The following is a 25,894-nucleotide window of genomic DNA, read 5'->3' on the forward strand; positions in this document are numbered from 1 at the left end:
TATGTCACTGACCCTGGGGGGCTCCCTGGTTCAAAATCTCCAAGACATAATCTTCCCTCTGCTGTCCTAATAGGTGTAGGACAGCTGCCTGGCTGTAGGCAGGGGGAAGGCTCTGTGAATGTAGCTCCTCCTTCTAGAGACCTCTAACATTGACTGTGCCTTTTCCCGAACCTCTCACCACCACTGGGGTCCCTGGTGCCTCCAGTTCCTGAGCTTTTGGAAGGTTCTGTGTCAAGAACTCACTTTCTCTTCCTTAGTGACACCTCGTCTCCCACAGCCACTTGAGTTTCAGCCTTCTCCTCTTTTCTAAGTCCAATGCCTCTCACAAATCAGCCTCAGGGCCGGATGCGGTGACTCACGCCTGCAATCCCAGCCACTTTGGGAGTCCAAGGGGGGAGGATCACTTGAGGCCAGGTGTTCAAGACCAGCCTGGGCAACATGGCGAGACTCCATCTCTTAAAAAAAAAAAGACTTGGAGGCTGCCGTGAGCCATGATCGTGCCACTGCACTCCAGCCTGGGAGACAGAATGAGACCATGTCTCAAAAAGAATAGACATATCAATAAAAACAAATTAGCCTCCCTTCTTCCAAAAATATGCCTATATTTGTTGTCTGCCACCAACGCTTCACCATTTCTCTTTGATATTTTGATATTTATATTTTGTATCCACTTATTATCAATCTAGTGCTAATCAGAGAGGGAGTGGAAGTAAAAGCTGGGTTTGATTTACCGTGTTATGTACAATTTCCAACTATGAATTGGTCCCTTTTTCTTTTTTTTTTTTCTTTTGGTTTGTTTGTTTGTTTTTGTTTTTGAGACAGTCTCTCTCTCTGTTGCCCAGGCTGGAGTGCAGTGGCATGATCTCAGCCCACTGCAACTCCAGCTCCTGAGTGCAAGCTGTTCTCCTGCCTCAGACTTCTGAGTAGCTCAGACTACAGGCGCCCACCACCACACCTAGCTGATTTTTGTATTTTTAGTAGAGACAGGGTTTCGCCATGTTGGCCAGGCTGGTCTCGAACTTCTGACTTCAGGTGATCCACCCGCCTCAGCCTCCCAAAGTGCTGGGATTACAGGCACCTTTTTCAATATTGAATGGTTCACTTTGTCTCATTTAATATATTTGTCCTAGGATTCTACTTTCTGTGGAATTAATATCCTATCTCTAGCTTTCTTTAGCATTATATTTTTGTGATGTATCTTTACCTCTCCATTTTTGTATAAAATGTTCCTGCCTCTGTGTTCTGGGGTGGTCTTGTGAACACAAATGCTCTTATTGTTGTCATTTTGAAAATTGTGGTGTTTGGCTTATTTCCAACAATTTTTAATATTAATACAATCCGTCTTTTATACTTCTTCAACTTGCCCTAAAATGTTTGCTTTTTTTTTTTTTTTTTTGGCTTTCCTATCTTTTGTTATATGGCCAAACAATTTTCTTTTCTTTTCCATTTTCCACTATTTTGGAAGGTATGTATCCTGTTTATAATAGTTCATTTTGCAGTTTTCTAATAGAGTAAATGAGTAGACGGTATCTCTTAGTAAAGAGACTTGTGTACTTTTTCTCTGTCCCTTCTCCTTTTCTTCCTGTATTGCCAACTTTTCGGTCTTTGTTCATGTGGATTTAATGCATCAAATTATTAATTTTTATATTTTTTTAAGAGAGAAAGGGTCTTACTATGTTGCCCAGGCAGGACTCAAAATCCTAGGCTCAAGCAATCCTCCCGCCTCAGCCTTCTAAGTAGCTAGGACTACAGGTGCACTCCACCATGCCTGTCTGTATCTTTTTTAAAAGCATAATGTTGACATTAGAAGCTACATGTATTATTTATTTGGGGTTAGTGTTTGTTTAACCCCATCACTGTCCTTTCATATACAACTTTTCCATTCTTGAGCTTTTCCATACCATCCGGGATGTTGTTTTTCTTTTCAAGGGATTTTTTTTGAAGAGCAGGATCTAATGCTTTTCAAGATTTTGCATGCCATAAAACACTTTTCTTTTGCCTTCACAAGCACGTTAGCTCAATAATAAGTATTATTAGGAGTCACACATTTTTTTCTGCAAAACTCTTTAGATGATAACATGTGTTTTTCTAGCATTTAATGCTGCTAAAAGGCCTTTGACTAGCTTAAATTTGTAGAAAAACTGTTTTGTTTGCTTTATCTGCCCTGGGTGCCTGTAATACTTGTAGAACTTTGGAATTTTACCTATAATTTAAAATGTTTGTCCTGGTGTATTTATGTATTTTAGATGATAGATGGATGGGTAGGTGGATGGACAGGTGGGTGAATGGATGATAGATATTCAGCCTCACGGATGTGGGTTTTATTTCATTCGGACTAGGCTGACCTTTTAATATACCCACATAGCCATCTTATATCTCTGGGAAGATCTCTTTAATGAAATCTTTGCCTATAGCTCTGTCCAATTTGTTTTGGGTTTCTTCTTCAATAACACCAGCAAACTACAAGTTGCCTATAACCACTCTGTCTTCCATCCCACTTTCTCTCTCATCAGCTCAATCTTGTGAATTTTATTTTAGAAGCCTAAGATCAGGTTCCAGTTTGTTCTGATGTTTATTTTTCACATCACTAATCCTGTTCTTTACTGCTGTCAGTATAGTTGTATTTTTTTATTCTTTTTGGTACTAGCTTACTTCATCCATACCTTGTTTTTTCATGTCGTCTTGCTGTCTTTTCTTTCTTTTGTTTTCTTTCTTTTCTCTTCTTTCTTTTTTTATTTTGTTAATTGAGACAGGGTCTTGCTTGGTTGCCCAGGCACTGGAGTGCAATGGCACAATCTCGGCTCACTGCAGCCTTGACCTCCTGGGCTCAAGTGATCCTCCCACCTCAGCCCCATCAAGTAGGTGGGACTACAGGTGTATACCACGATGCCTGGCTAATTTTTGTATTTTTTTGTAGGGATATGGTTTCACCATGTTGCCCAGGCTGGTCTCAAACTCCTGAGCTCAAGCAATCCAGTCACCTAGCCCTCCCAAAGTTCTGGGATTACAGGCGTGTGCCACCATGCTACCCTTGTCTTTTTGCTTAAGCCTGTGCTCACCTCTTGTCCTTCTGCTCAAATGTCCCCCAGGGTTTCTCTGATCACTTAATTTCCTCATTATGCTTGTTCTCTTTCTTTTCCTTTATCACATGTTGTAATTATTTTTTTTATTAAGATGGCTGGCAAAGAGTGGGTGCTCAGTAAATATTTGCTGAGTGAGTATATGTTCATATTACTCTGGTTTGGATTCCCTTTGGCCGCACCAATATTGTTTTGAGCTAGAGGTTCCCAAACTTTAGTCATTGAAGGATCAACTTTTTACCATATTCAAGGACATAGACTATTATTTACTTAACATTTGTGTTTAGATCAATTTACATTTTCTACCTTCACTATGTATTTAAGCTTCATCCTAAACAATGAAGTCAGTTAAGTAAAAGTGATGTCCTGGTTCCAATTTTCTAAAATATATTAAAATAAACATGTAACTGTAAAAAATGTAAATTTCATCCATGAATCACTTGTGCGCCACAGATGATAAGTAAACACACTTTGGGAAATTCTTTCTAAAGATCTCAGGCTGCTGCATTTCCTCCAGGAGCTCATATATTCTTGATTTAGGCTTTGATTCCTTCCCATCTTATTCATTTAACAAGCAAAATATTTGGTAGGTATGATTCATTCTCTTTTGCCTGCCTAAGATGGCATGGCACAGTGACAAGGACTGAAGATACCACAGCCAGCAAGCAAGACACTGTGCCTTCCTGATGGGGTTCACAGACTAACTAGGGGGGAGGCAATAAACAGATATGCAAGATAATTACAGATTGTGCTTAGAGTGATGAGGAAATAAGCCAAATAAGCCACTTCAGAGAGTGGCACAGTGCCTTCCTGATGGGGTCCACAGTCTAACCTGGGGAGGGGGGAAGGCAATAGATAAACAGAGAGGCAAGGTAATTACAGATTGTGCTTAGAGTGATGAGGAAATAAGCCACTTCAGAGAGTGACATTTGAAAGTGGTGACATTCTAACTGAGACCTGAGCATGAGAAGGATTGAGCCACAGGAAGAGCCAGGGTAAAGTGATCCAGGCAGAAAGAACAGCACAGCCCTAGAGACAGAAAGGGAAATGACTGGGGGATTCAAGAGTGTCTGCTAGTTCATCTTGCTGGGTTTTGCAAATGCCTTCCAGAACTGACGTGCAGAGCTAGACCATTCTACACAAAAGCCTAGAAAAGAACTCACATGTATATAGTTTAGGCAGGCCTTGAACCTGCAGGAGTATTAGCGACCCAACAACTACACATGTGGTTTTAGGCACATCTGAGACATGAATTATGTGTAGGCAGCTGACTTCCCGGTGCATGGCCCTTGCTCCCTCCATGATGAGAAAGCCAGCTCCTGCTCACCCATTGCAATCATGGAGCTTAATGTATCCTGATACAACGACAACATTCGGGAGTCAGAATGGAAAGCGTTCCTGTCGTTGGTTAATTTCTTCCAGGGAGGCAACAGGTATTGGCTCCAACCACTGCAATTGGATCACCTCCCACTACCCACTAGGGGGCGCTGCTATGCTGCAAGAAGTGGGGCTGGCTTGCGGAACTCATCCCTGCAAAACCATTAATACCCCCGGGGGACTCTGAAGTGTGAGGTTGTAAAGCTTGGTGTTAACAAACAAAATAAACTCACTGACTCATGCAGTTGTTGGCTGGGGAGTTTGCCTGGGAAGCATTCAGATCTGGTGGGAAAGGATGAGGGTGCAGATGGTGGAGGGTGGGGACTACTCGGACAATTCAGGCAGGAAACTGGGTGGTGGGGCAGGTTTCAGAGCAGGGAAGCTGGCATCAGGAAACGGCTGGGTTGACCTGCTCCATCCTCAGCCTAGTGCTGGGCAGAATAGAAAACGTTATGTGCTTGGTAGCAGGATATTGAGGGCATTACATTCTAATGGTTTCTATATTGTCTGTGGAATGGGATGCAAGGTCACCTACTGACAGTGGCAGGAAAGGGCAGGGTTTAGTCATTTGCAGAGAATGGGAATGGTCTGAAATAGTCATGCAGAGTGAGAGAGCCAGTTGTCCAGACACACGGCAGAATTGTGCTGTGTACTAAAGGCCCCTGAATTAGTCTGTTCTCATGCTACTAATAAAGACATACTCAAGACTGGGTAATCTGTAAAGGAAAGAGGTTTAATAGACTCACAGTTCAGCATGGCTGAGGAGGCCTCACAATCATGGTGAAAGGTGAAGGAAGAACACAAGCACATCTTACATGGCAACAGGCAGGAGAGAGAGCATGTGCAGGAGAATTCCCCTTTATAATACCATCAGATCTCATGAGACTTATTCACTACCATGAGAACAGCATAGGAAAGACCCACCCTCGTGATTTAATTACCTCCCACCAGGTCCTTCAATCCTTCAACGGGAGCTATAATTCGATATTTGGGTGGGGACACAGCCAAACCATATCAGCCCCCTTTGTGTTGGCAATCAGGTGTCTGGAGTGGAACCAACCTGTGATTTCAGGTGCTCTGCCCTGCTGAGTATAGAGAGAGGGCAGTCAGGTGCTCCTGGCTCCCAGCGTTGCCTCAGGAAGCTTCTTGTACAGGTTCCTGGCCCTTTTTGAGGGTCTCCTGCAGGCACTCAGGGATGATCCATCATTCTCTCTGGAGATGGTGGCTTGAAAATTTCTATATGGGGGAAGGGGTAGGAGTGGCCCCATCAGAGGAAGGATAGAAAGCTTGTCTGGGAGTTGCCATGCATGCTGTTTCATGGCATGCATTCACTCTGATTGACTGACGGAGACTAGAGGGAGATAAAGATCCCTTTGGCCTCCACTTGGCACCATCACTGTCCCCATGTGCCATTTTGTTTCCTGGATGCTAATGTCACTGGGGAACATCTCACGAGAGCAAGCTGCCTCAGGCTGGAAGCTACAAAGTAGAGCCTAGCTAGAGATAGGCACTGAGTTGCTCCCCACAGCTCTGATCATGAGTGAAGAGAGCTGTGGTGTGTCCTGAGCTGGCTGGGACAGACGTCGGAAGGGTGTGAGTGAGGAGAGATCTCCAATTGAATTTGGTTATAGATTAGATATGGGTGTTGGTAGGACAATTGGTGAATGGTGGGGCCATTAATTGAGACATCAGAAGTGGTAAGTTGAGGAGAAATAACTGAAGTGTGTATAGAGAAAGAATGGTCAGTGGGAGGCAGGGGCGGGGAGGAAGAAAGAATGTGTTCCCAAAGGAAGAAAAACAAGTTTCAACAAGCAGGGAGTGGGCAAGTGCTTCAGAGGCCACAGAAAAGTGAAACAAGACCAAGATTCGAGGTAGAGTTAGCATTTAGGGTTGTGTTCGGAGAGTACTGCTTCAGAGGGTGATGGGGTGGGAGGAGACGGAGCAAGAGGATGAATGTGAGGTGAGGAAGTGAAGCCATGGAGCTTTATTTCAAGAACTCTGGCTGGGAAGAAAAGGAGATATACAGGACTGTCGCAGGAGCAGGTGAAAGGATAAATGGGTAGCTTTTTGAAAATGAAAAAGACTTGAACTAAAGGAGGAAATCAAGTAGAGAAAGAGGAACTCACTGATAGATGGTCATGGTGCATTACACTTTATATGGGACTCTCGCAGCTTAGACCTCACAACAACCAGGTGAAGTCGGCATTACCATGATCCACACATTGCAGGTGAAGAAACTAACATGAAAGTCACATGGCCAGGAAAAGGAAAAGCTGGGACTCCAATCCAGGCTTTCTGAATTCAAGTCATCCGCAATTTTTCACCCAACATCAATTAGCCGATTCCGATTAAGGCAATAAACATTCATTGGCTATGTCCTTTGTACCAGTATTGCTGGGGCTGCCTTAAGACCTTGCAATTCAACGGATAGCCCAGGGAGCAGAAAGTCAGCCTCACCGTGGAGCCTGCTGGAAGTGCATACTCTTAGCACCCCCTCCCTAGACCTACTGAATCAGAATCTGCATTTCAAGAAGAACCCCACATGCGATTCAAATGCACATTAAAGTGTGAGAGGCACAGGCTAACGGGGTCCACTTCCAGAGAGAAGGGAGGGCAGGGAGAGAAGTTAAGCCCAGACCACAGAAGAAGAGATATCCTGGGAGTTACCTCCAGATAGGGTCCCACGGTCAGCTGCAGATAGGGCTGAAGAAATTGAAGTCCAGTTGCCTGGAAACTTATCAGAGCTGTACACGCAGCAGCAAAAACATTCCTTCAACACCCACAATCACCGTTCCTCCTTTCCAAGCGAGCTTCTTGAGAAAGGAGCTATACATTTTCACCTTCCATATCCTTCCTTCCCGCCCACACCTCAGCCACTCCAGACATGTTTCCTCCCCCTCACTCCACAGTAAAGGCTTTCTTCATCCTAAATAATATCAATGGAGACTTTTAAAAATAGCTTTTCATTAGCTAGTTTTTAAAAAAATGACAAAAAATACATGTGCATGGCAAAGACAAAAATAAATCCAAATGCAAAAAGCTAAAGGTGAAAATTAAGTCCCATTCTACACTACAGCCCAGCCCAGATTCCCCACGGTTATTTTCCAAAGATAATAACTGTTAAATATATTGTGTATCCTTTTAGAAAAGGTCTATGCATATAGGCACTAGCACACACGTGTATATTTTGTACGTAAATAGGGACATATTAAACTTACTGTTCTGCAACCTGCCTTTTTTCACTTAATATTATGTTGACTCCTTTTGGTGTCAGTATTTGTAGATCCACCTCATTTCTTGACAGCCAAATCATAATCTGTCATATGGCCTCACTGTTGTTCTGATAGACATATGGGTTGTTTCTAGTCTTTTTTTTATTACAATGTTGGAGTAGCTAAGTTAATGCTAGCTGCTATAACAAGCAAACCCCTAGGAAAAGTTTATTTCCTGCTTAGACAATAGTCCAAGGGTGTTGTTTTCTAGTTGTAGGTGTTCTCCCATATCCTTTCTACCTTTTAGACCTGCCCTCTGGGAACAACCTATGCAGGTGTCCTTGGGAGATGCCTCCCCATCTCTACTTCAAATGCTGCAATGAACAGCTGGCACATGAGTCTTTATACACTTGTGCAAATACATTTCCAGGAGTGGAATTGCTGGGTTAAAGGGTATGTGCATTTTACATTTTGATAGATAACATATAATTGTCTTCCTAAAGACTGCATCAGTGTATATGCCTACCAAAATTAGGAGAGTGTTAGTTCTTCACATTCTTGCTGTCATAATTGTTACAATTTTAAAAAACAATTTTTTCCAGACTTACAGGTGACTAATATTATCTCATCATGATTTTAGTTTGTGTTTCCTTAATTTTAGAGATTTATCTTTTCATATGTTTATTTTCTATTCATAGCTCTTTATTAACTCTTTTCTCATGCCTATGATCCTTTCTTCTACTGGCTGGTTCTCCTTTACTTATTGATTTGCAATGTGTCTGTAAAAATATATAAAACATAAAAAGATATGAAAAATAGATATGAAATCAGCTCTTTGTGTTTATAGTGTAGGTGCTGCAGATATTTTTCCAATTAGTCCTTTTCTTTTTATTTATGATATTTTTCTATTCCAGGGACTTACATTTTTTGAGAGTCTAACTTTTCCATCTTTTCCTTCATGATTTTTGTCTCATGCCTAGAAAGGCTGTCCTCATGCCAAGATTCATTTTTATATTCTCACGTTTTCTTCTTGTGTGAGAGTCACACTTGAATCTAGATTCTGCAAACTGGCTGTGTTGCTTTGCTGATTTACTTTAGTTCTCTATGTCCTAGTTTCTTTAGCACAAAAACTGGAATAGCGTGAGTTCCTACTTTGTAGGGTTATTGTGAAGATCAAGTGAGATGATTTAGAGTTTAGAACAGCATGTGGCCCACAGTCACTGTGCAATAAGTGTCAGCTATTGTCTTGTTTATGTCCAAGGCACCAATGACCACGTGTATGTCTGATGACTGCTGTGTACCCATTTTTTATGGTTAGCAAGTGACAAGACTCAGGTCTCTTTGATTCCAAATCCTATACTCATACCCAGCCATTAAAGTAGCCGGTAGCTGAAAGTGGGGATCATGACTGTCACATCTCTGTATTGGCAATGCTTCATCCTGTGCTTGGCATGCAGTAGTGTATTCATTCCTGAGGCAAGTGTTTACTGGGCACCTACTATATACCAGGGATACAAAGATAAAGCGAGGTGCAATCTCTTTGCTCAGTGGTCCTCTATGTGGACATACCATGTAAGAAGGATCCCTTTGTAGTCTCCACTTGTCACACAGCAGGACTAGGGATAAATTCCACAATACACAAGGGATGGATAAAGGAATAGGCTTTACTGGGGACATTTGCAAGCCGTGGGTCACAACACAAGAGGGAGAAGGACAGCATTACCCTCTCTTCTCACCATCCCATTGAGGGGACTGCCAGGGCCTGGACCCAATGTGGTATATGCCCCAAGGATGAAGGGACTCTGCCCCTTCAGCTTTATCAACTTCCCTCTTGTAGTGCAGGGATTAGAGCAGCCTTGTCAGTTGGGGAATAATCAAACAACTGGCTGACTGGATTTAGATACCAGCTATTTACAGGAGTTATCTGGGACAGCCAGCTGCCCAGCACCTGAATGCCTGAGGACCTATGAGAAACTGGGTTCAAGGACAACCTCTCCTGCCAGAGGAAGAAAGCTACCACTTCTTATAGGAAGCCAAGTTTAGGTGCAGCCCCTCACACTAGGAAAAGGGGACCCTGCCGCCTCCTGTCCCAGTTGGTCCACAAAGCTGTTAACTCTTTGATGAAAGAGACTGCACCTCACTTATCTCTGTATCCCCAGCATATAGTAGGTGCTCAGTAAACACTTGCCTCATGAATGAATCCATGATTGCATACCAGCAGAGGACTAGACACTGTCGATATAGAGATGCCACAGTCATGATCCCTGCCTTCAGGGACACTGAACTCTAGAGGGATGATAGACTCAGATAATGTATCAAAAATGGGTTATGTCTATAGTGGGTACTATGGAATCACAAGAGTGATTTCTCCGGGAAGGGAGAAATAATAAGGGCATAGTCAGGGAAGGCTTTATGGTGGAGGTAACGATGAGCTGAGAGATGAAGTTTTGCCAGTCAGGTTAAGGAGGGCTTCATGCAAAGGGTACAACATGTCAAAGTTCCCTTAGCATGAAAGATACAGTTTTTGGAGGAGTACAGACTGGCTTCAAATAATCTAGTCTAGCCAGAGCCCAGGAGGGGCCATGGGCAGGATCAGGAAGAGCCACAGAAATCCTAGTGAAGTCTCTATCTTGTGAGCAATGAGAATGGTCGCTGGAGTTTGAGCTGAGACTTAGTGACCTGCTGCAGGGTCACGTAAGTGTAAGGATTTGGGGCTGTGGACTTGGAAGGAAATGGTCCCACAGTGTGAGAGGGAGCTCATGACTACGCTCAACTACACGAGAATAAACGGCCACAGGTGCTGCGCCTGCCACATGGCTCAGTGTGTGGGGCTTTAGCAGGTTTGGTTTGAAGAACCGGTTTCCTGCAATAAGGCCTTTTCCCTCCTCTTCCGCTCTTAATTATCTCTCCGGAGACTGCAATGATTTTCAAGGAGCTTGGTTGCCCAGTTAGAAGCTAATAAATCACCACAGGCCTCCAGGCAGCCGGGTCTTCCAGAACACATATAAAGAGTGTACAAATTTAGCAGAAAATGAAACCTTCCAGAGAATCCTATCAGTAATAATCAGCGGTGTGCCAGCTCTGTAAGTTTCCGATGATGGCCCAACATCAGGCAGGTTCCCACGTGCTCACACGTGCAAGGGATGTTGCTTAGGTGGACAGTGGGTTCCAAGGGAGCTGTCTTGTGTTCCACTGGGTAACCTAGTGTGGGTCAAAAATATAATTTCCAGAAAGCCTCAGGATGACAAGAGAGTACTTGCGTGGGTTTTTTTTTCTTTTTTCTTTTGGAAGGGGCTACAGGAAGTCTGTGATATTTCCCTTAGGGTGAAAGAGTACAGATTTTTATAGCATAGAAAGAGGGACACATTTTTATCAGTACAAACAGTATTATTCTGCCTCATTATTCCAAGATTAAAGCCTTGTCTTTGTTATTTTTTCCCTTCTGCAAGTATTTTCTGAACCGTTACTAAGTGCCAGCCTTTGTCCAGGCATAGAGAATACAGCAGTAAATAATACAGACAACAATCTTCACTCTCAAAATTTACCATCTACCGTGGGATGGGATGGGTGTGGCCAGGGACAGTAAACACGCGAATCAACATCAAATATATTAGGTAGTAATGAGTGTGCCCATGTTACTTATGAGAATACCTTTTGTTGAGGTTGTATGCTCCAAGCTTCTCTGATCATAAGAATCACGGGGGGAGCTTGTTTAAAATGCATATTCTTGAACTGCACCCCAAACCCACTGAAATTGGAATGTACCAAAGAGGGACCTGGGAATTTTTTCTCCAAGATGCACCCAGTTAATTCTCATGAGCAACTGTATTAAGGGACACATGGCTAAAGGAAGGTGCAGTCTGCCACAGTGGTTCTTAGCACTGGTGGCCCACTGGAATCATCTGGAGAGCTTTAAAATTGCAAGTACCAGCCGGGTGCGGTGGTCTATGCCTGTAATCCCAGCACTTTGGGAGGCTGAGGCGGGCGGACCACGAGGTGAAGAGATCGAGACCATCCTGGCCAACATGGTGAAACCCAACTCTACTAAAAATACAAAAAATTAGCTGGGCGTGGTGGTACATGCCTGTAATCCCAGCTACTCAGGAAGCTGTAACAGGAAGATCGCTTGAACCTGGGAGGTGGAGGTGGCAGTGAGCCAAGATTGCACCACTGCACTCCAGCCTGGCGACAGAGCGAGACTCCGTCTCAATAAATAAATAAATAAAATTGCAGGTACCTGGGCCTCATGCCCAGAGTTTTTGATTTAATTAGTCTAATGTGGGACCCAGACATTTGTATTGCTCCAAAACCCCTCAAGTGGTCCTGGCATGCAGCTTAACTTCACCACCCCCTCCCCACCAGCCACAGGGCAGAGCCTTGGGCTAGGGATAGTGCACATGTGGCAAAACAGAGATGGCGTCAGATGTTCATTTAAATCTCATTCTACCTTCCTACATTTGGAAAGTATGGTGAAGTAGAGCTTGGACTCCTCCTCGGTCATGAGCCAGAGCCCCTGTGGGCACAATGGAATCTTAAAAACAACAGAAAAGTTCCCTGCAGACCTAGCTGCCAGAGGCCAACATGCTAAAGAAGGGCTGAGCTTTATAAAACAGCACTGACAACTTCTGAGGACTCAAGGGCCACTTCTCAATGGGCCCCACCTCTGACACTGGATCTTTGATCCATTTATTGAGCACCTATGGTATGCTAGGTGTGATGTGAGGGAGGTAAAAATGAACAAGAGACGTGCAAGTTGCTGAGGATCTGTTGGCATAAATGGATGCGTAACTAACAATTCCCACACAAGGGGATGAGGGTGCTAGTAGGCGGTTATACAAAGTGCCATGAGGTTACAAAGAAGGGTTTACAGAGGGTGTGTGTGACTTTTGGTTTGGACTTGGAAATGTGAGTAGGCATTCACCAGGGCAAGAGAGACAAGTAAGATGGACCAGTCTTAAAAAATAAAAATAAAACACTTGGCAAGTGCAAAACACACATGAAAGGGCAGGTTCCTGTCTGGGGAGAGGATTTTATGTTCAGCATGGCATGAACATCAGGCTACCAAGGAAGTAGCAAGAGATTAATTCTAGAAAGGTAGACAAGGGCCTCAAATGCCAAGCCAAGGAATACGGACCTTATTCAAAAGAATCGTTGATGCCTGACTTAATTGGATTTGCTCCAGAAAGCTTAGAATCCATGATTGGATTCCCTGGTGGACATGAAATGAGTTGAAAAGGGAAAAAAGAATAGGAACATGGAGGGCAGAGAGAAATCTGTGGTCTGAGGAAGAGGTGACAAGGGCCCGTGGCTGTGTTCGTGGACTAAGGGAGGAGGCTGGAGACTTCAGAAGGTTGGGGAGGTAAACTTATAAGAATGAAAGACATTCCATTTGAGGAAGAGAAAAGAATGATTCTGAAGTTTTCCTCCTTTCATAATGATATTTGCAAAGCAGGCAAAAGGGAGAAACAAATCTGGGGAGGAAAATGTTAATTTTTGAAGTGAGGTATCTAGTCCATAGACAGGCATTCCAGTTAAGAACATAGGAAAGCTTTAAGTCGGAGCTGCAGTTACAGATTTGTGTGTCAGCATCTCTTAGGTGATGGTTAAAGGCTGGGGAAGGAATGAGATCATCCAGGAGGATCACATAGAATGACGGAAGTGGGCCTGGGTGCAGTGGCTCCCACCTGTAATGCCAGCACTTTGGGAGGCTGAGGTGGATGGTTTGCTTGAGCCCAAGAGTTCGAGACCAGCCTGGGCAACATGGCGAAACTTTGTCTCTACTGAAAATACAAAAAAAAAAAAAAAAAAAAAAAATAGTCAGGCACCTGTGGTCTTAGCTACCTGGGGAGCTGAGGCGGGAGGATTGCTTGAGCCTGGGAGGTCAAGGCTGCAGTGAGCTGAGATTGTGCCACTGTACTGCAGCCTGGGAGACAGAGCAAGACCCTGTCTCAAACAAACAAACAAACAAACAAACACAAACCAGCATGAGAGAAGTGGAACGCAGGCCATTAAGAAGTTCCAGAATGGTTTGGGGAGAGTTAGGAATTTGTAAAGGGGATGAGGGCTTCAATGCATAAATGGATTAGATAGGTTGCTGACTCCATTTAAATGTCAAAGATATTGATAAAGACCTTACTTGTGCCATGGATTGTGGTAGACTCTGGAGATACAGCTGCAATTAAGATACACCCTACCCTGCCCTCATGGAATTTATAATCAAGAGGTGAGTATAGCTTCAACAGAAAATAAGTGTCTTAGTCCATTTTCTGTTGCTTATAATAGATTACCTGAAACTGTATGATTTATAAAGAAAATGAATTTATTTCTTACAGTTATCGAGGTTGAGAAGTTCAAGGTCAAGGGGCTCCATCTGGTGAGGACCTTCTTGCTGGTGGGGGCTCTCTGTAGAGTCCCGAGGCAGCACAGGGCATTAAATGGCAAGGGGATTGGGTGTGCTCACTTGCTAGCTCAGATCTCTCATCCTTTTCTTATACAGACACCAGTTCCACTCCCATGATAAACCACTAATTCATTAACACATTAATCCTTTAATTCATTAATCCATGAATAGATGGATCTATTCGTGAAGGCAGAGCCTTCATGACCCAATCACCACTTAAAGTCCGCACCTCCCAATAGTACCATGTTGAGGATTAAATTTCAACATGAGTTTTGGAGGGGACAAATATTCAAACCATCGCAAGAGGCCAGACTGTAAAAGACAGGTTAAAATTCTTGGATTGCAAGCGACAAAAACCAACTCTAACTAACTTAAAATAGTAGAAACTTACTGGAAGGATGTGTAGTAATTCACAGAATCCAGAAGAAAGGGGAAGAGCCAGGTCTCGGAAAGGGCAAGAACCTACATAGCTGCAGGGATTTGGCAACAGAAACTAATGAGGAATCTCTTCCAGGGTTTTATATCTGATTGGAATTTCAATCTTTATGACACCTTTTTAGTCTTTGTAACACAATTGGTTCCCAATAGCCTAACTTTGGACATGCACCCCCACCCTTGGCCCACCAAGATTTTGTCCAAAGCAGGAATGGTAGTCCTCAAGGAAGAATCTGGGGCTGTTACCAGATGTAGGGAAAATAGTTCCTAAGCAAGTTAAAATAACAGATGGGAGGAGAGTACAAACAATGAGCATTAGATTATTCTTTCAGTAACTTTTGCAGAGCTACACAGAAAACAAAGGAGGCAAAAGCTTAAAAGGGTTGCAGGGTGAGAGAAAAGTTCAGCTGTTTGCTAGCAGCTGGAAACAAGTAAGCAAAATTTAAATAGTGGCATAAAGAAGAAAGATGAGCCCCAAGGCAAAGTCTAATCGTGCCTTCCTCCAATGTGCACAGGGCATGGGAAGGTATACGCAGTACCTTTGCACATTATCATCACACAGAACTCCAACACTCTATTCCAATGACATAAGGAGAAATAAATATTCAAGGGTGTTTTTTGGTGGGATAGAGAAAATTTGAAGTACCCAGGAGCCCTCTGACTTGTGGCATGACTACAGCGTATTTGCAGCCTGATTTTTGTATCTTCTTTAGTATTTGCCATTTGGTTTTGCAACTGATAACACCAATTAGAAATTAGAAGGGTGGGCTGAGTGCAGTGGCTCATGCCTGTAATCCTAGCACTTTGAGAGGCCAAGGTGTGTGGATCACCTGAGGTCGGGAGTTCGAGACCAGCCTGACCAACATGGTGAAACCCTGTCTCTACTAAATACAAAAAAGTAGCTGGGTGTGGTGGCACATGCCTGTAATCACAGCTACTTGGGAGGCTGAGACAGGAGAATTGCTTGAACCCGGGAGGCAGAGGTTGCAGTGAGCTGAGATTGTGCCATTGCACTCCAACCTGGGCAACAAGAGCAAACCTCTGTCTCAAAAAAAAAAAAAAAAAAAAGGAAATTAAAGAAAAAAAGAAATTAGAAGGGTGGAGCTTCACTTTAGTGCACAGATGGGGGAATAATGTGGTACTTTGGAGATCACTGGATTTGGTCAGCATTTTCCAAACTGGTAACAAAAAGAGATGTTAATTGGTGCTTCACAGCTCTATAGTCAAGTAAGCTTAGAAAATCTGTCCTCAATTCCTTTCTTGGATATTCTTTAGCGTATTGAAGGATATTGCAAAGAAATCTGTTTAGTGGCAAGTCAAGTCAATTTCCTTGTGCTGTGGAAGACCTTTATTTCAACAGCCCCTGTAGAGTTTGGGAAGTCTTTAAACACAGTTTAAATGCACTGTTATCCTTATGTAATTTCATCTATTCCTGTCATACAGGCCAACACCTAATTACCATATATGCCACAGTCACGATATAATATGTCCTGATTTCTAAGAAAATCCAGCCAAAGAATTCTATTCAAGTGCCCTTGTGATTGTTTGCACATAATGCAAACTATCTACTCAATACTACTTTATTAAAATTAGTTCTACTCAAGTTTTAAAAAATTGTTTTTAATTGTTCTACTCAATACTAATAAATACTATTTTTAAAAATTGTCCTACTTAATACTAATAAGTACTATTTCAATCAACCAAAAAGGGTCCACATAGACTTTGGGCCTGGAAGCAAGAGATCAGTTGTATCAGCCTAGCAATGAATTAGAAGGTTCAAGGCGCTAATGGGTGCGTTTGCAGGAAAGGCAGAAGGGGAAGGGATCTAAGCACAGGTGGATGGGTGAGCCCTCGTGTACCTTGTTCTCTGAGACTAGCAGGAGGGACTCAGGATGGTTGCACATAAGGATCAGCTTTAAGCTGGAGGAGAGGCAGGTTGAAGGAGTTGAGGTGTTAGGTTGAAAGCTTATGGCTTTCTAGTGTCGGGAGACTAGCTGCATGTTAAGGATGGATGACAGGATTTAGGCTGGGAGTATATGATGAGAATTGGAAACATTTACTATGAAAAATGATGGAAAGGGCCTGAAAAGACAAATATAAGATCACTGAGCAGTATTGAAGATTCAATGGAAGCTAGAATCCATGAACATAGTAAGGATCTACTTGTAAGTGCCAGCAATTTTCTCCACTGCTGTTTGGCAACCCAGGGACAGACCTGGAAAGGAGAAAAGGCTGGAAGGATGCATTATTAGAGACTGGGGAGAGCAATTAGAATGGGAAAATGGATAAGGGTGAAGATGATGCTATTGAAATGATTGTTCGTTGGGTCCAGGGAAGGATGGAATAAAGTGAAATTGAGAGAATCCCAGATGAATTTGAAAATGGGTATAAGAAGTTTGAGACTGGAAAAAGTAGAAAGGGACGAGGTTGTAATCTGTAGTTTCCTGTGGCTGCCAAAACAAATTACTGCAAACTGGGTGGCTTAAAACAACAGAAATGCATTATTTCACAGTTCTAGAGGACAGAAGTCTGAGACCAAATTGTTCGCAGGGTTGGTTCCTTCTGACTGCTCTGAGAAGAATCTGCCCTGTGCCTCTCTCCTGGCTTCCAGTGGCTGCTTGTGGCAGTCCTAGGTGTTCATGGCTTGTAGATATCTGACTTCACACTCTGCCTTCGTCTTCAGGTCACTGTATTTAATGTGTGACTCTTCCTCCCTTCTCTTACAAGGACACTCGTCACTGGGCTTATGGCCCATTCTAATCCAGGATGATCTCATCTGCAAGTCCTTAATTACATCTACAAAGACCCTTTTGCCAAATAAGGTCACATTCAAAGGTTCTGGGTGGGCTGGGCATGGTGACTCACACCGGTAATCCCAGCACTTCGGGAGGCCAAGACAGGCAGATCTCTTGAGCCTAGGAGTTCAAGACCAGCCTAGGCAACATGGTGAAACCCTGTCTCTACAAAAAATACAAAAATTAGCCAAGAGTGGTGGCGAGTGCCTGTAGTCCCAGCTACCCAGGAGTTGTCAGGTGGGAGGATCACCTAAGCCAGGGGAGATTGAGGCTGCAGTGAGCCCTGATGGCGCCACTGTACTCCAGCCTGGGTGACAGCGTGAGACTCTGTCACACACACACACACAAAACCCAAAACAGAACAAAGGTTCTGGGTGGACATATCTTTTGGAGGGTCACCATTCAAACCTCTACATAGTCTTAGAGTGAAATTTCTGAATGAACCACTTCAGAGTTAGGCAAATTTCAGTGACATGGCCCAAGGTATGGCTATGAAAAAGAGTTGGTGAAGGGAAGAGAAAATGGAAATACTTGGAGTAGCAAAGGTCAAAGAACTGTGAGGCCAGGGTATTGGGTGGAGAGAGTGATAGGAGCCGGGAAGCAGAAAGCTAAGAACTGGGAGTTGATATTCCAAAGGATGTGAGAATGAATGTTCTGGGGGTTGGTAAATCATAGTGTTAGTGATGCAGGGCAGGTGAGCCTCGGGGAGTTCTTGGCTTTGCCCAGGAAAGAATTCAAGGGCAAGCCAGTGTTGTTAGATAAGCAACTTTTATTGAAGCAGCAGTGTACAGCAGAAGCAGAGGCACTGTTCCTTGCAGAGAAGGGCTACCCTACAGGGGTAGTATATAGGCAGAGTATCCAGAGTAGCAGCTCAGAGGCAGTTCTGCAGTCATATTTATACCCACTTTTAATTACATGCAAATTAAGGGGCAGATTAGGCAGAAATCTACCACCCTAGGAAAAGGGTGGTAACTTCCAGGTCATCAGGTTGTTGCCATAGAAAGGGATGATCACTTCCAGGTGTTGCCATGGCAGTGGTAACCTGACAGGGCACACTGGTGGGCATGTCTTGTGGAAAGCTGCTTCCGCCCCACCCTGTTTTAGCTAGTCCTCAATTTGGTCCTGTATCCAAGCCCTGCCTCTGGAGTGTAGACCAGCCTCCTACCACGTTAGGCTTGGGAAAGGTGTTTCTCAACTCTGCCTTCCCATTAGAATGATCTGAGGAACTTTATATATCTCCTCCCTGAATATTTTGAATCAGTTGTTCTAGGACAGAGCCCAGGAAAGAAAAGAAAAGAAAAGAAAAGAAAGAAAGAAAGAAAGAAAGAAAGAAAGAAAGAAAGAAAGAAAGAAAGAAAGAAAGAGAGAGAGAGAGAGAGAGAAAGAGAGAGAGAGAGAGAAGAAAAGAAAGAGAGAAAGAGAAAGAGAAGGGAGGGAAGGAGGGAGGGAGGGAGGGAAGGAAGGAAGGAAGGGGAAGGAAAGAAGGGAAAGGAAGGAAGGAAGAGAGAGAGAAAGAAAGAGAGAGAGAAAGAAAGAGAGAGAGGAAGGAATGAAGGAAGGAAAGAAAAGGAAGGAAAAAGGAAGGAAAGGAAAGAAAGGAAAAGAACTTCTCGGGTAGTTCTAAGGTGCAGCTAGAATTAAGAAAAATGCACGTAAGGATCAACAGTGACCTTCATCAAGAAGTAGCGGTTGGGTACCAGGGATGCTCCCCTCCATCAAGGTCTGAATGAGATGCTCCCGGGAAAGAGACTTCAGTGCTTCTTCCCAAATCCCTTAAGGTCTCAAGCACAGCCAGGAAATTAAAAAACAAGGGAAAGAGAGGTTACATAGCCTGGCTCCTGACTAAGATCCCAACCAGCCTGGAGTTCTTGGCTTGTTCAAGCCTACACAAAGGATGTGTTTCAACCGTTTTTCAGCAGAAGAAGACGTCAGAACTCATATCTAAAACAGTTGCTATTCCTGCAAGACAAGACTTTTTCCCCAAAAAAAGATTTTCTTAATATATTTGGAGAAATATCTTTTGCCAGAACAATATTCAGTGGCTTACTTTGTAATTTGAATACGTAATAAATGCATTAAAATTTTCAAGCAGTTTTAAAGGTTATAAAATAAAAAGTAATTCTTATCCAGGTGCTTGTGCCTATGGTCCCAACACTTTGAGAAACCAAGGCAGGAGGATCACTTGAAGCTTGGAGTTTGAGACCAGCCAGGGCAACATAGTGAGACCCTATCTCTAAAAAAAAAAAAAATAAGCCAGGCATGGTGGTTTACACCTGTAATCTCAACTGCTCAGGAGGCTGAGGAAGGAGAATCACTTGAGCCCAGAAGTTCAAGACCAGCCTAGGCAACACAGTGAGACCCCATCTCTACAAAAAATTGTTAAAAATCAGCCAGGAGTGGTAGCATGAGCCTGTAGTCCCGGTTTCTTGAGGTGAGAGGATCATGGAGCCCCGGAGTTCGAGGCTTCAGTGAGCCATGATTGTAACTCTGCATTGCACCTTGGGAGATAGAGTGAGACCTTGTCCCTTGAAAAAAAAAAAAGAAAAGTAATTCTCATTTATCCCTCATCTTCTAATTCTGCACTCACCTTGAGTTTCCTCCCTAGAAGCAACTGCTTTTATTGGTTCCTTATGTATCCTTCCTAAGATGTACAAGCTGTATCTCGCCTATTTTCATTTAACACTGTATGTTGGAACTCATTTCATATTAATGCAGACAGATCTACCTAACCCTATTAATTGGCTATTCCACAATTTATTTAGCTCACAATGATGGATGTTTAGATTGTTTCCAGTCTTGAAGCAAACAGGTTAAACATTAAATAAGAAAAAAAGCCTGTGATCCCAGCACTTTGGGAGGTTGAGGTGGGAGGATTGCTTAAGCCCAGGTGTTTGAGACTAGCCTGGCAACATAGTGAGACCCTGCTCTACAAAACAATAGGAAAACTTAGCCAGGCATGGTGGCACACACCTGTAGTACCAGCTACTTGGCAGGCTGAGATGGGAAGATAGCCTGATCCCAGGAGTTGGAGGCTGCAGTGAGCTGTGACTGTACCACTGCACTCCAGCCTGGGCAACAGAGTGAGACCGTGTCTCAAAACAAAAGAAAAAAAAGAAAAGAAAAGAAAAGCAACAAGATTTAAAGTGAGTCCCTCACCAGGTGAGAGCTTTGAATGGAACAGAGGCCAGGAGGGGGATGCAACAGGTCCCTGGGTGGAAGGGCTGATGTAGCTGGGCCTGAGGCCTGGCCCCAGACAAACCTATTTGATGATGTGTTCCTTCTGCCCACACAGGAGCCTGATGCCCAGGACCCTGGAGAGCCAGATCACCCTCGAGAAGACGCCCAGCTACTTCGTCACTCAAGAGGCTCCTAGACGCATCTTCAACATGTCCCGAGACACCAAGCTGATTGTGGTCGTGCGGAACCCTGTGACCCGCGCCATCTCTGATTACACCCAGACACTCTCCAAGAAGCCCGACATCCCGACCTTTGAGGGCCTCTCCTTCCGCAACCGCACCCTGGGCCTGGTGGACGTGTCGTGGAACGCCATCCGCATCGGCATGTACGTGCTGCACCTGGAGAGCTGGCTGCAGTACTTCCCGCTAGCTCAGATTCACTTCGTCAGTGGTGAGCGACTCATCACTGACCCGGCCGGCGAGATGGGGCGAGTCCAAGACTTCTTGGGCATTAAGAGATTCATCACGGACAAGCACTTCTATTTCAACAAGACCAAAGGATTCCCTTGCTTGAAAAAAACAGAATCGAGCCTCCTGCCTCGATGCCTGGGCAAATCAAAAGGGAGAACTCATGTACAGATTGATCCTGAAGTGATAGACCAGCTCCGGGAATTTTATAGACCTTACAATATCAAATTTTATGAAACTGTTGGGCAGGACTTCAGATGGGAATAAGCCCACGAGAGGAAAGGGCTCGCAAGGGCTCTTCTGCTTATCTCTTCCATGAGATTTGCTCCCAGACCCTCTGATCTTCTCCCTCCAACAAACCTCAGCTCCAGCCCCCTTTCCTACCTTGAGCTGCATCATCTTGGAACCAGGAAGCCCAGCTAAAGCCTAGAGAACAGAAAGTCCCTGCCACTATCTCTCATCAGTCTGTTCAAGCAAAGTTGATCTGCTCCTGGCATGTCCAGTAAATTCCAGAATCATTCTCCTTTCTGCCCATAAGGGGCCTTGGGGAATTGCTTTAAGAAGAGTGAATGTTCCAGTGATGATAGATACTATAAGCGATGATGGTTCTGTTGCTATGGGCACAGCGGTCAGTCTCTGTCATTGTCCACGCAGGAGTGGCCTTGTTAAATCCAAGTGGCATGTATCTTCCCTCTGAGCTTCATTTCTTCAAGATGCTCTGGGTGGTGGGATGGGAGACCATCCTTAGCCTTCCTCAGACCTTAGCAATTCACTGAGAGATTGCAAAGCTGAAAGCACCTCCGGCCACTCCTGGGAGACAGACCCTTTGGTGATGAAATAAACCAGTGACTTCAGAGCCTGTGGTCCCAACTGTGCTTGAAAAACACCGTCTCTGAAAACCACTTTGTGATTCTCCCTGCTCCCTGCGGACAAAAGCACATAATTCTGCTGTTACGGGTACTCTGCTCATTCGAGCTTTCATGTTCAGCATGCAATGGAATCATGCTTGTCCATGTGAAATAAATATGGCTCTCTCGTGTCCTTAGTGCTGGGTTTTTCTCTGTAAGCTGGGTCTGCAGCACAGTTCATTAATTCAACTTCTCGCAGTGCTAGAAGGCAGCTGGTGCTGGGGGTGGTCTGGGGGTCAGGGAGGAGGGCAAGGACTACATGGGGCAGAGGCAAGGTGGTGGAGATGAGGAAGGAAGTTCTTAGTGGCAGAAGCTGAGGCAGAAAGATCATGTGAGACCTATGGGGACACCCTCTATCTGAAACATAAGCCTGTGTTCATTCTCTGCTTAGAAATTTTAGATCAGAAATGCCACACTGAAGGTCCAAAGGCTGATGGGGCATCAGATATCCTTTTGCTTGGCCAGGATGATATTTTGAAATAACTGTCAACAGTTAGAAACTGGGAGCATTTGTATGTAAAAAATATGGATTTCCAGCTTCCTATTAAAAAAAAAAAGAGAGAGAGAGACTTGACTACACTAAGCCCGCCCCGCATCATGGCAACAATTGGCCGCTGCCTTTGGATGGAACCTGCACTCCCCAGTTTTACAACTCCCATGTAGGCACCCTCCCTTGCTGGTTTGTCATTTGCCAGGCTCCTGTAGGCATTTGAGTTCCCAGCCCTGGCTTGAACGTGTCTTATAACCTCCAGTAAAGCCCAAATCCTCCAGCATGGCACCCAAGACGACCCCAACTTACAGTTTCTCCTTCATCCTCTGCTCCAACCTTGCAGAACGATGTGCCTTTTGTTGCGTTTTTCAAGTCTCCATACCTATTCCCATGCCATTTCCTTCACCTGGGATGCTTTCTTCCCTGACACGTCCCCAGCTAATGGAAACCCATGCTCCCTTCACTCAAATGTCGTTTGCTTGATATTTCTGAAGCCTTCTCCAGCTAAGCTATCTGCTCACTCTTCTGTTCACTGGGGAGCTTGTACATGACTCAATGGCAGCTTTTATCATACTAGATTATAATTATTTGTGTAAATGTGTAAATGTCTGCCTCCACCATAGACCATGAACTCCTCAAGAGCAAGACTATATCTTGTTAAGATGTAGTAGGAACATAGCAGATGTCTGATGGTTGAATGTGTGAGAGGGTGGATGGATGTTGGAGGTCTGGGGTTGTGGATAAGGGTGTCCCAAGGAACTGCATTTCTGGGGGATGCTTCCCAGATAGCTCCATGTATCCATAGGAAGCAAGGAAGGATTGCTGAACATCTGGGGACCGCGTGGACTTTGTGTGCTCTCTCAGGCACAGTAGAAGCTCCTTGAAGATCAGTTTTGACTTATAAGGGTGGAAGACACTAAAGTGTAATACAACAATTCTGCATCTTGGTCCATCTTCCTTACCCAAGCGTCTTACAGGGAATCAAATGACTGGATCCGTGGCATCAAGAAATCAATTCTGCAGGTTTGCCTCTGTGCTTCCCCTGTGGATCTGGAGAAGTGACAGGGTGCAAGCCATTCCTGCTTGGAAGTTGGGGCCCTGAGCCTCTGGTGATCAGAAAAAGGGCAGATTATATATGGGCATTAATTAATTGCCCTTATACACTTCCCATCCAAAAGCATTTGGTGTTCTGTAACTCTGGGCCTTATAGGGGCCAAAGCCATATCCAATGGGAGACGGAAGTGCATTAAGACACAAAGGAATCGTCTAAGAAGGAGTCAATGCAATTTGCTTGTTTATTCTGAAGAGATCAGTCAGAATTGATGAAAATTTTGAATTTTGTGCACATAAATGCAGCTTTATTCCTTTGCATGACAAGCACTCTCAGACTGCCCGGACTAAGTAAATTTCAAGTATTAATGAATAGGTATGAGTCTCTCGTAATTATCATCTCAATCATTGTATGCAAATGAAAGATGCTTAAAAATCCTAGTTTAAATGAGTAAAATCTGGAGTACATGAATCTGCTCAGCAAACTCTGATTTTTTAATCCAGCGCAAATGGACCCTTTTACCCAGCCTGCCCCAGGGCAAACTTGTGCAAGTTCCAAATTAGTATGCTTTAAATAGATGAAGTCTGAATGTTCAATCTGAACTAGAAAGGCTCCTCGGGGGGGGGGTGTGTGTGTGCGCGTGTGTGTGTTTGGTTAGGTTGCTGAAACAGAGACACAAAATGGCGGTGTCTTGAAAGGCTGAAATGGATTTCTCTCTTACTAGCAGCCCAGAGTGGACGGCAGTTCCATGACACCAGACACTGGAGACCCATGCATCCTACGATATCTGCATTCCACTCAGCAGGAAGAGGGTGTAGAAATAAATGAAGACTATCCAAAAGAGAGCAAGCAGAGGTCATCGATTCAGAGCTTGCTCTAGCAAGGAGTCTTGCATTTGGCAGAAACTCACAGGCTGGCAGAACAGTGGGAAAGGTTCATACTGGAAAAGAGAGAAGGCTTCGGGGTGCCTGATTGTAGGCAGTTAGCATAGGAAAGCTGGAAGTGAGATCATTAGAAGTGGGTCATTTGGCTGGGTGTAGCGGGTCACATCTGTAATCTCGGCACTTTGGGAGGATGAGGCTGGCAGATCCCTTGAGCCTAGGAGTGCGAGACCAGCCTGGGCAACACGGTGAAAACCTGTCTCTATGAAAAAAAAAAAAAAAAAAATAGCTAGGATTGTGCCATGTCCTGTAATCCCAGCTATTTGGGAGGCTGAGGCAGGATGATCACCTGAGCCCAAGGAGGTCAAGGCTGCAGTGAACTGTGATTACACGACTGCACTGTAGCCTGGATATCTAAAACAAAAACAAAAATCAAAACAAACAATCAAAACAAACAAAACAAAAACGGGCATCTTATGTGATTGATTCAGAGGTTTATGTGACTCTCTGTCTGGTCCTGAGTTGGAAGCAGGGACAAAAAATGGAGGAGCTGGCAGTTATTGAACAAGTCTTTCTCATTCTGGGCCAGTTGCTGCAGGGATTGTGGTCTGGCTTCCCAAGCAGGTTGCTAAAGAGGTTGTGGATCAGAGTTCTATTGCCATTGTTCGTTGGTACATTCAATCTCTTAGGAGCAAAAAGGGGCACAGGAAGAACATGCCTCTTCCATCTGAGGTTGCAACATCATTTCTACTCACAGCATCTTCATATTGTGAATGGTGCCTCCTGTGGTTGTGCAAAGGTAGTGGTACCACTTTGACTTACACCCTCTTGGGTAGAACATAGTTATTTGGTCACACTTAGATGTGAGGGAAGCTGGGAAATGTAATCTTTAATTTGGGTGTCACTATGCTGAGCTAAAACTAGGATACTCTATGAAAGAAGGGGAGAACAGATATTGAGGGATATCTAGCTGTCTTGGCCACAGAACCATATCAATGTAGCAAAGCCTCCAGGTGTCTCTGATTCTCTCTGTGGCTTTGTGTCAATATGTGAGTATGCTTCTCCACACATATTGGAATGTGTCTGTACCTGTTTCAGTCCCTGCTTTCTTTCCCCTGCCTCTGTCTGAGGACAATATGGTATAGAAGCAAGCACAATTTGCTCAGACCCAGTAGGTCTGAGTTTGAATCCCACCTCTGTCATTCCTTAGCTACATGACCTTGGGGAAATTATTTAACTTCTTTGAGCCAATTGTATCATAAGTAAATTGGGACATAAATTTGTACCTAAGATAAGCAGTTTTTGTTGTGAAGATTAAGCGAGAAAACACTTGCCTCACACGTAGTAGGCAGTCCATTCATATCCCCTTTATTCCTGGCAGTGGAATCCACCACTGCTCCAATATTTCTGTTGGCTGAGATCAGCTGCAGCTCTAACAGAACTACAGAATTGCTCATAGCAACTTCCTTTTTCCTATGAATGGGTGAATTAAATCACTTTCACAACCCAGGATCAAGTGGCTCAGTCTAAACGCTGGGCTCCAGATTCTCTGACCAAATAAACCCAGTCCCTGTGCCCCCTAGGGTAAGGTGCTCTCTCACTCTGATTTTCCCAGTTCAGA

At 44.1% G+C, this 25,894-nt stretch overlaps 1 protein-coding gene across 1 annotated transcript in view; it reads left to right on the forward strand.

Annotated features, from left to right (window-relative positions):
• HS3ST2 (heparan sulfate-glucosamine 3-sulfotransferase 2) overlaps nucleotides 1-21,988 on the forward strand; it is a 100,705-nt gene extending 78,717 nt beyond the window's left edge. Inside the window, exon 2 of the mRNA XM_007987830.3 lies at nucleotides 20,592-21,988. Within this exon, the coding sequence (XP_007986021.1) occupies nucleotides 20,592-21,210 (619 nt within the window). The 3' untranslated portion in view covers nucleotides 21,211-21,988. The remainder of the gene's footprint in view (nucleotides 1-20,591) is intronic.
• Nucleotides 21,989-25,894: the final 3,906 nt, after the last annotated feature.

This window comes from Chlorocebus sabaeus, chromosome 5, assembly GCF_047675955.1.
Source record: "Chlorocebus sabaeus isolate Y175 chromosome 5, mChlSab1.0.hap1, whole genome shotgun sequence".
Classification (NCBI taxonomy): domain Eukaryota; kingdom Metazoa; phylum Chordata; class Mammalia; order Primates; family Cercopithecidae; genus Chlorocebus; species Chlorocebus sabaeus.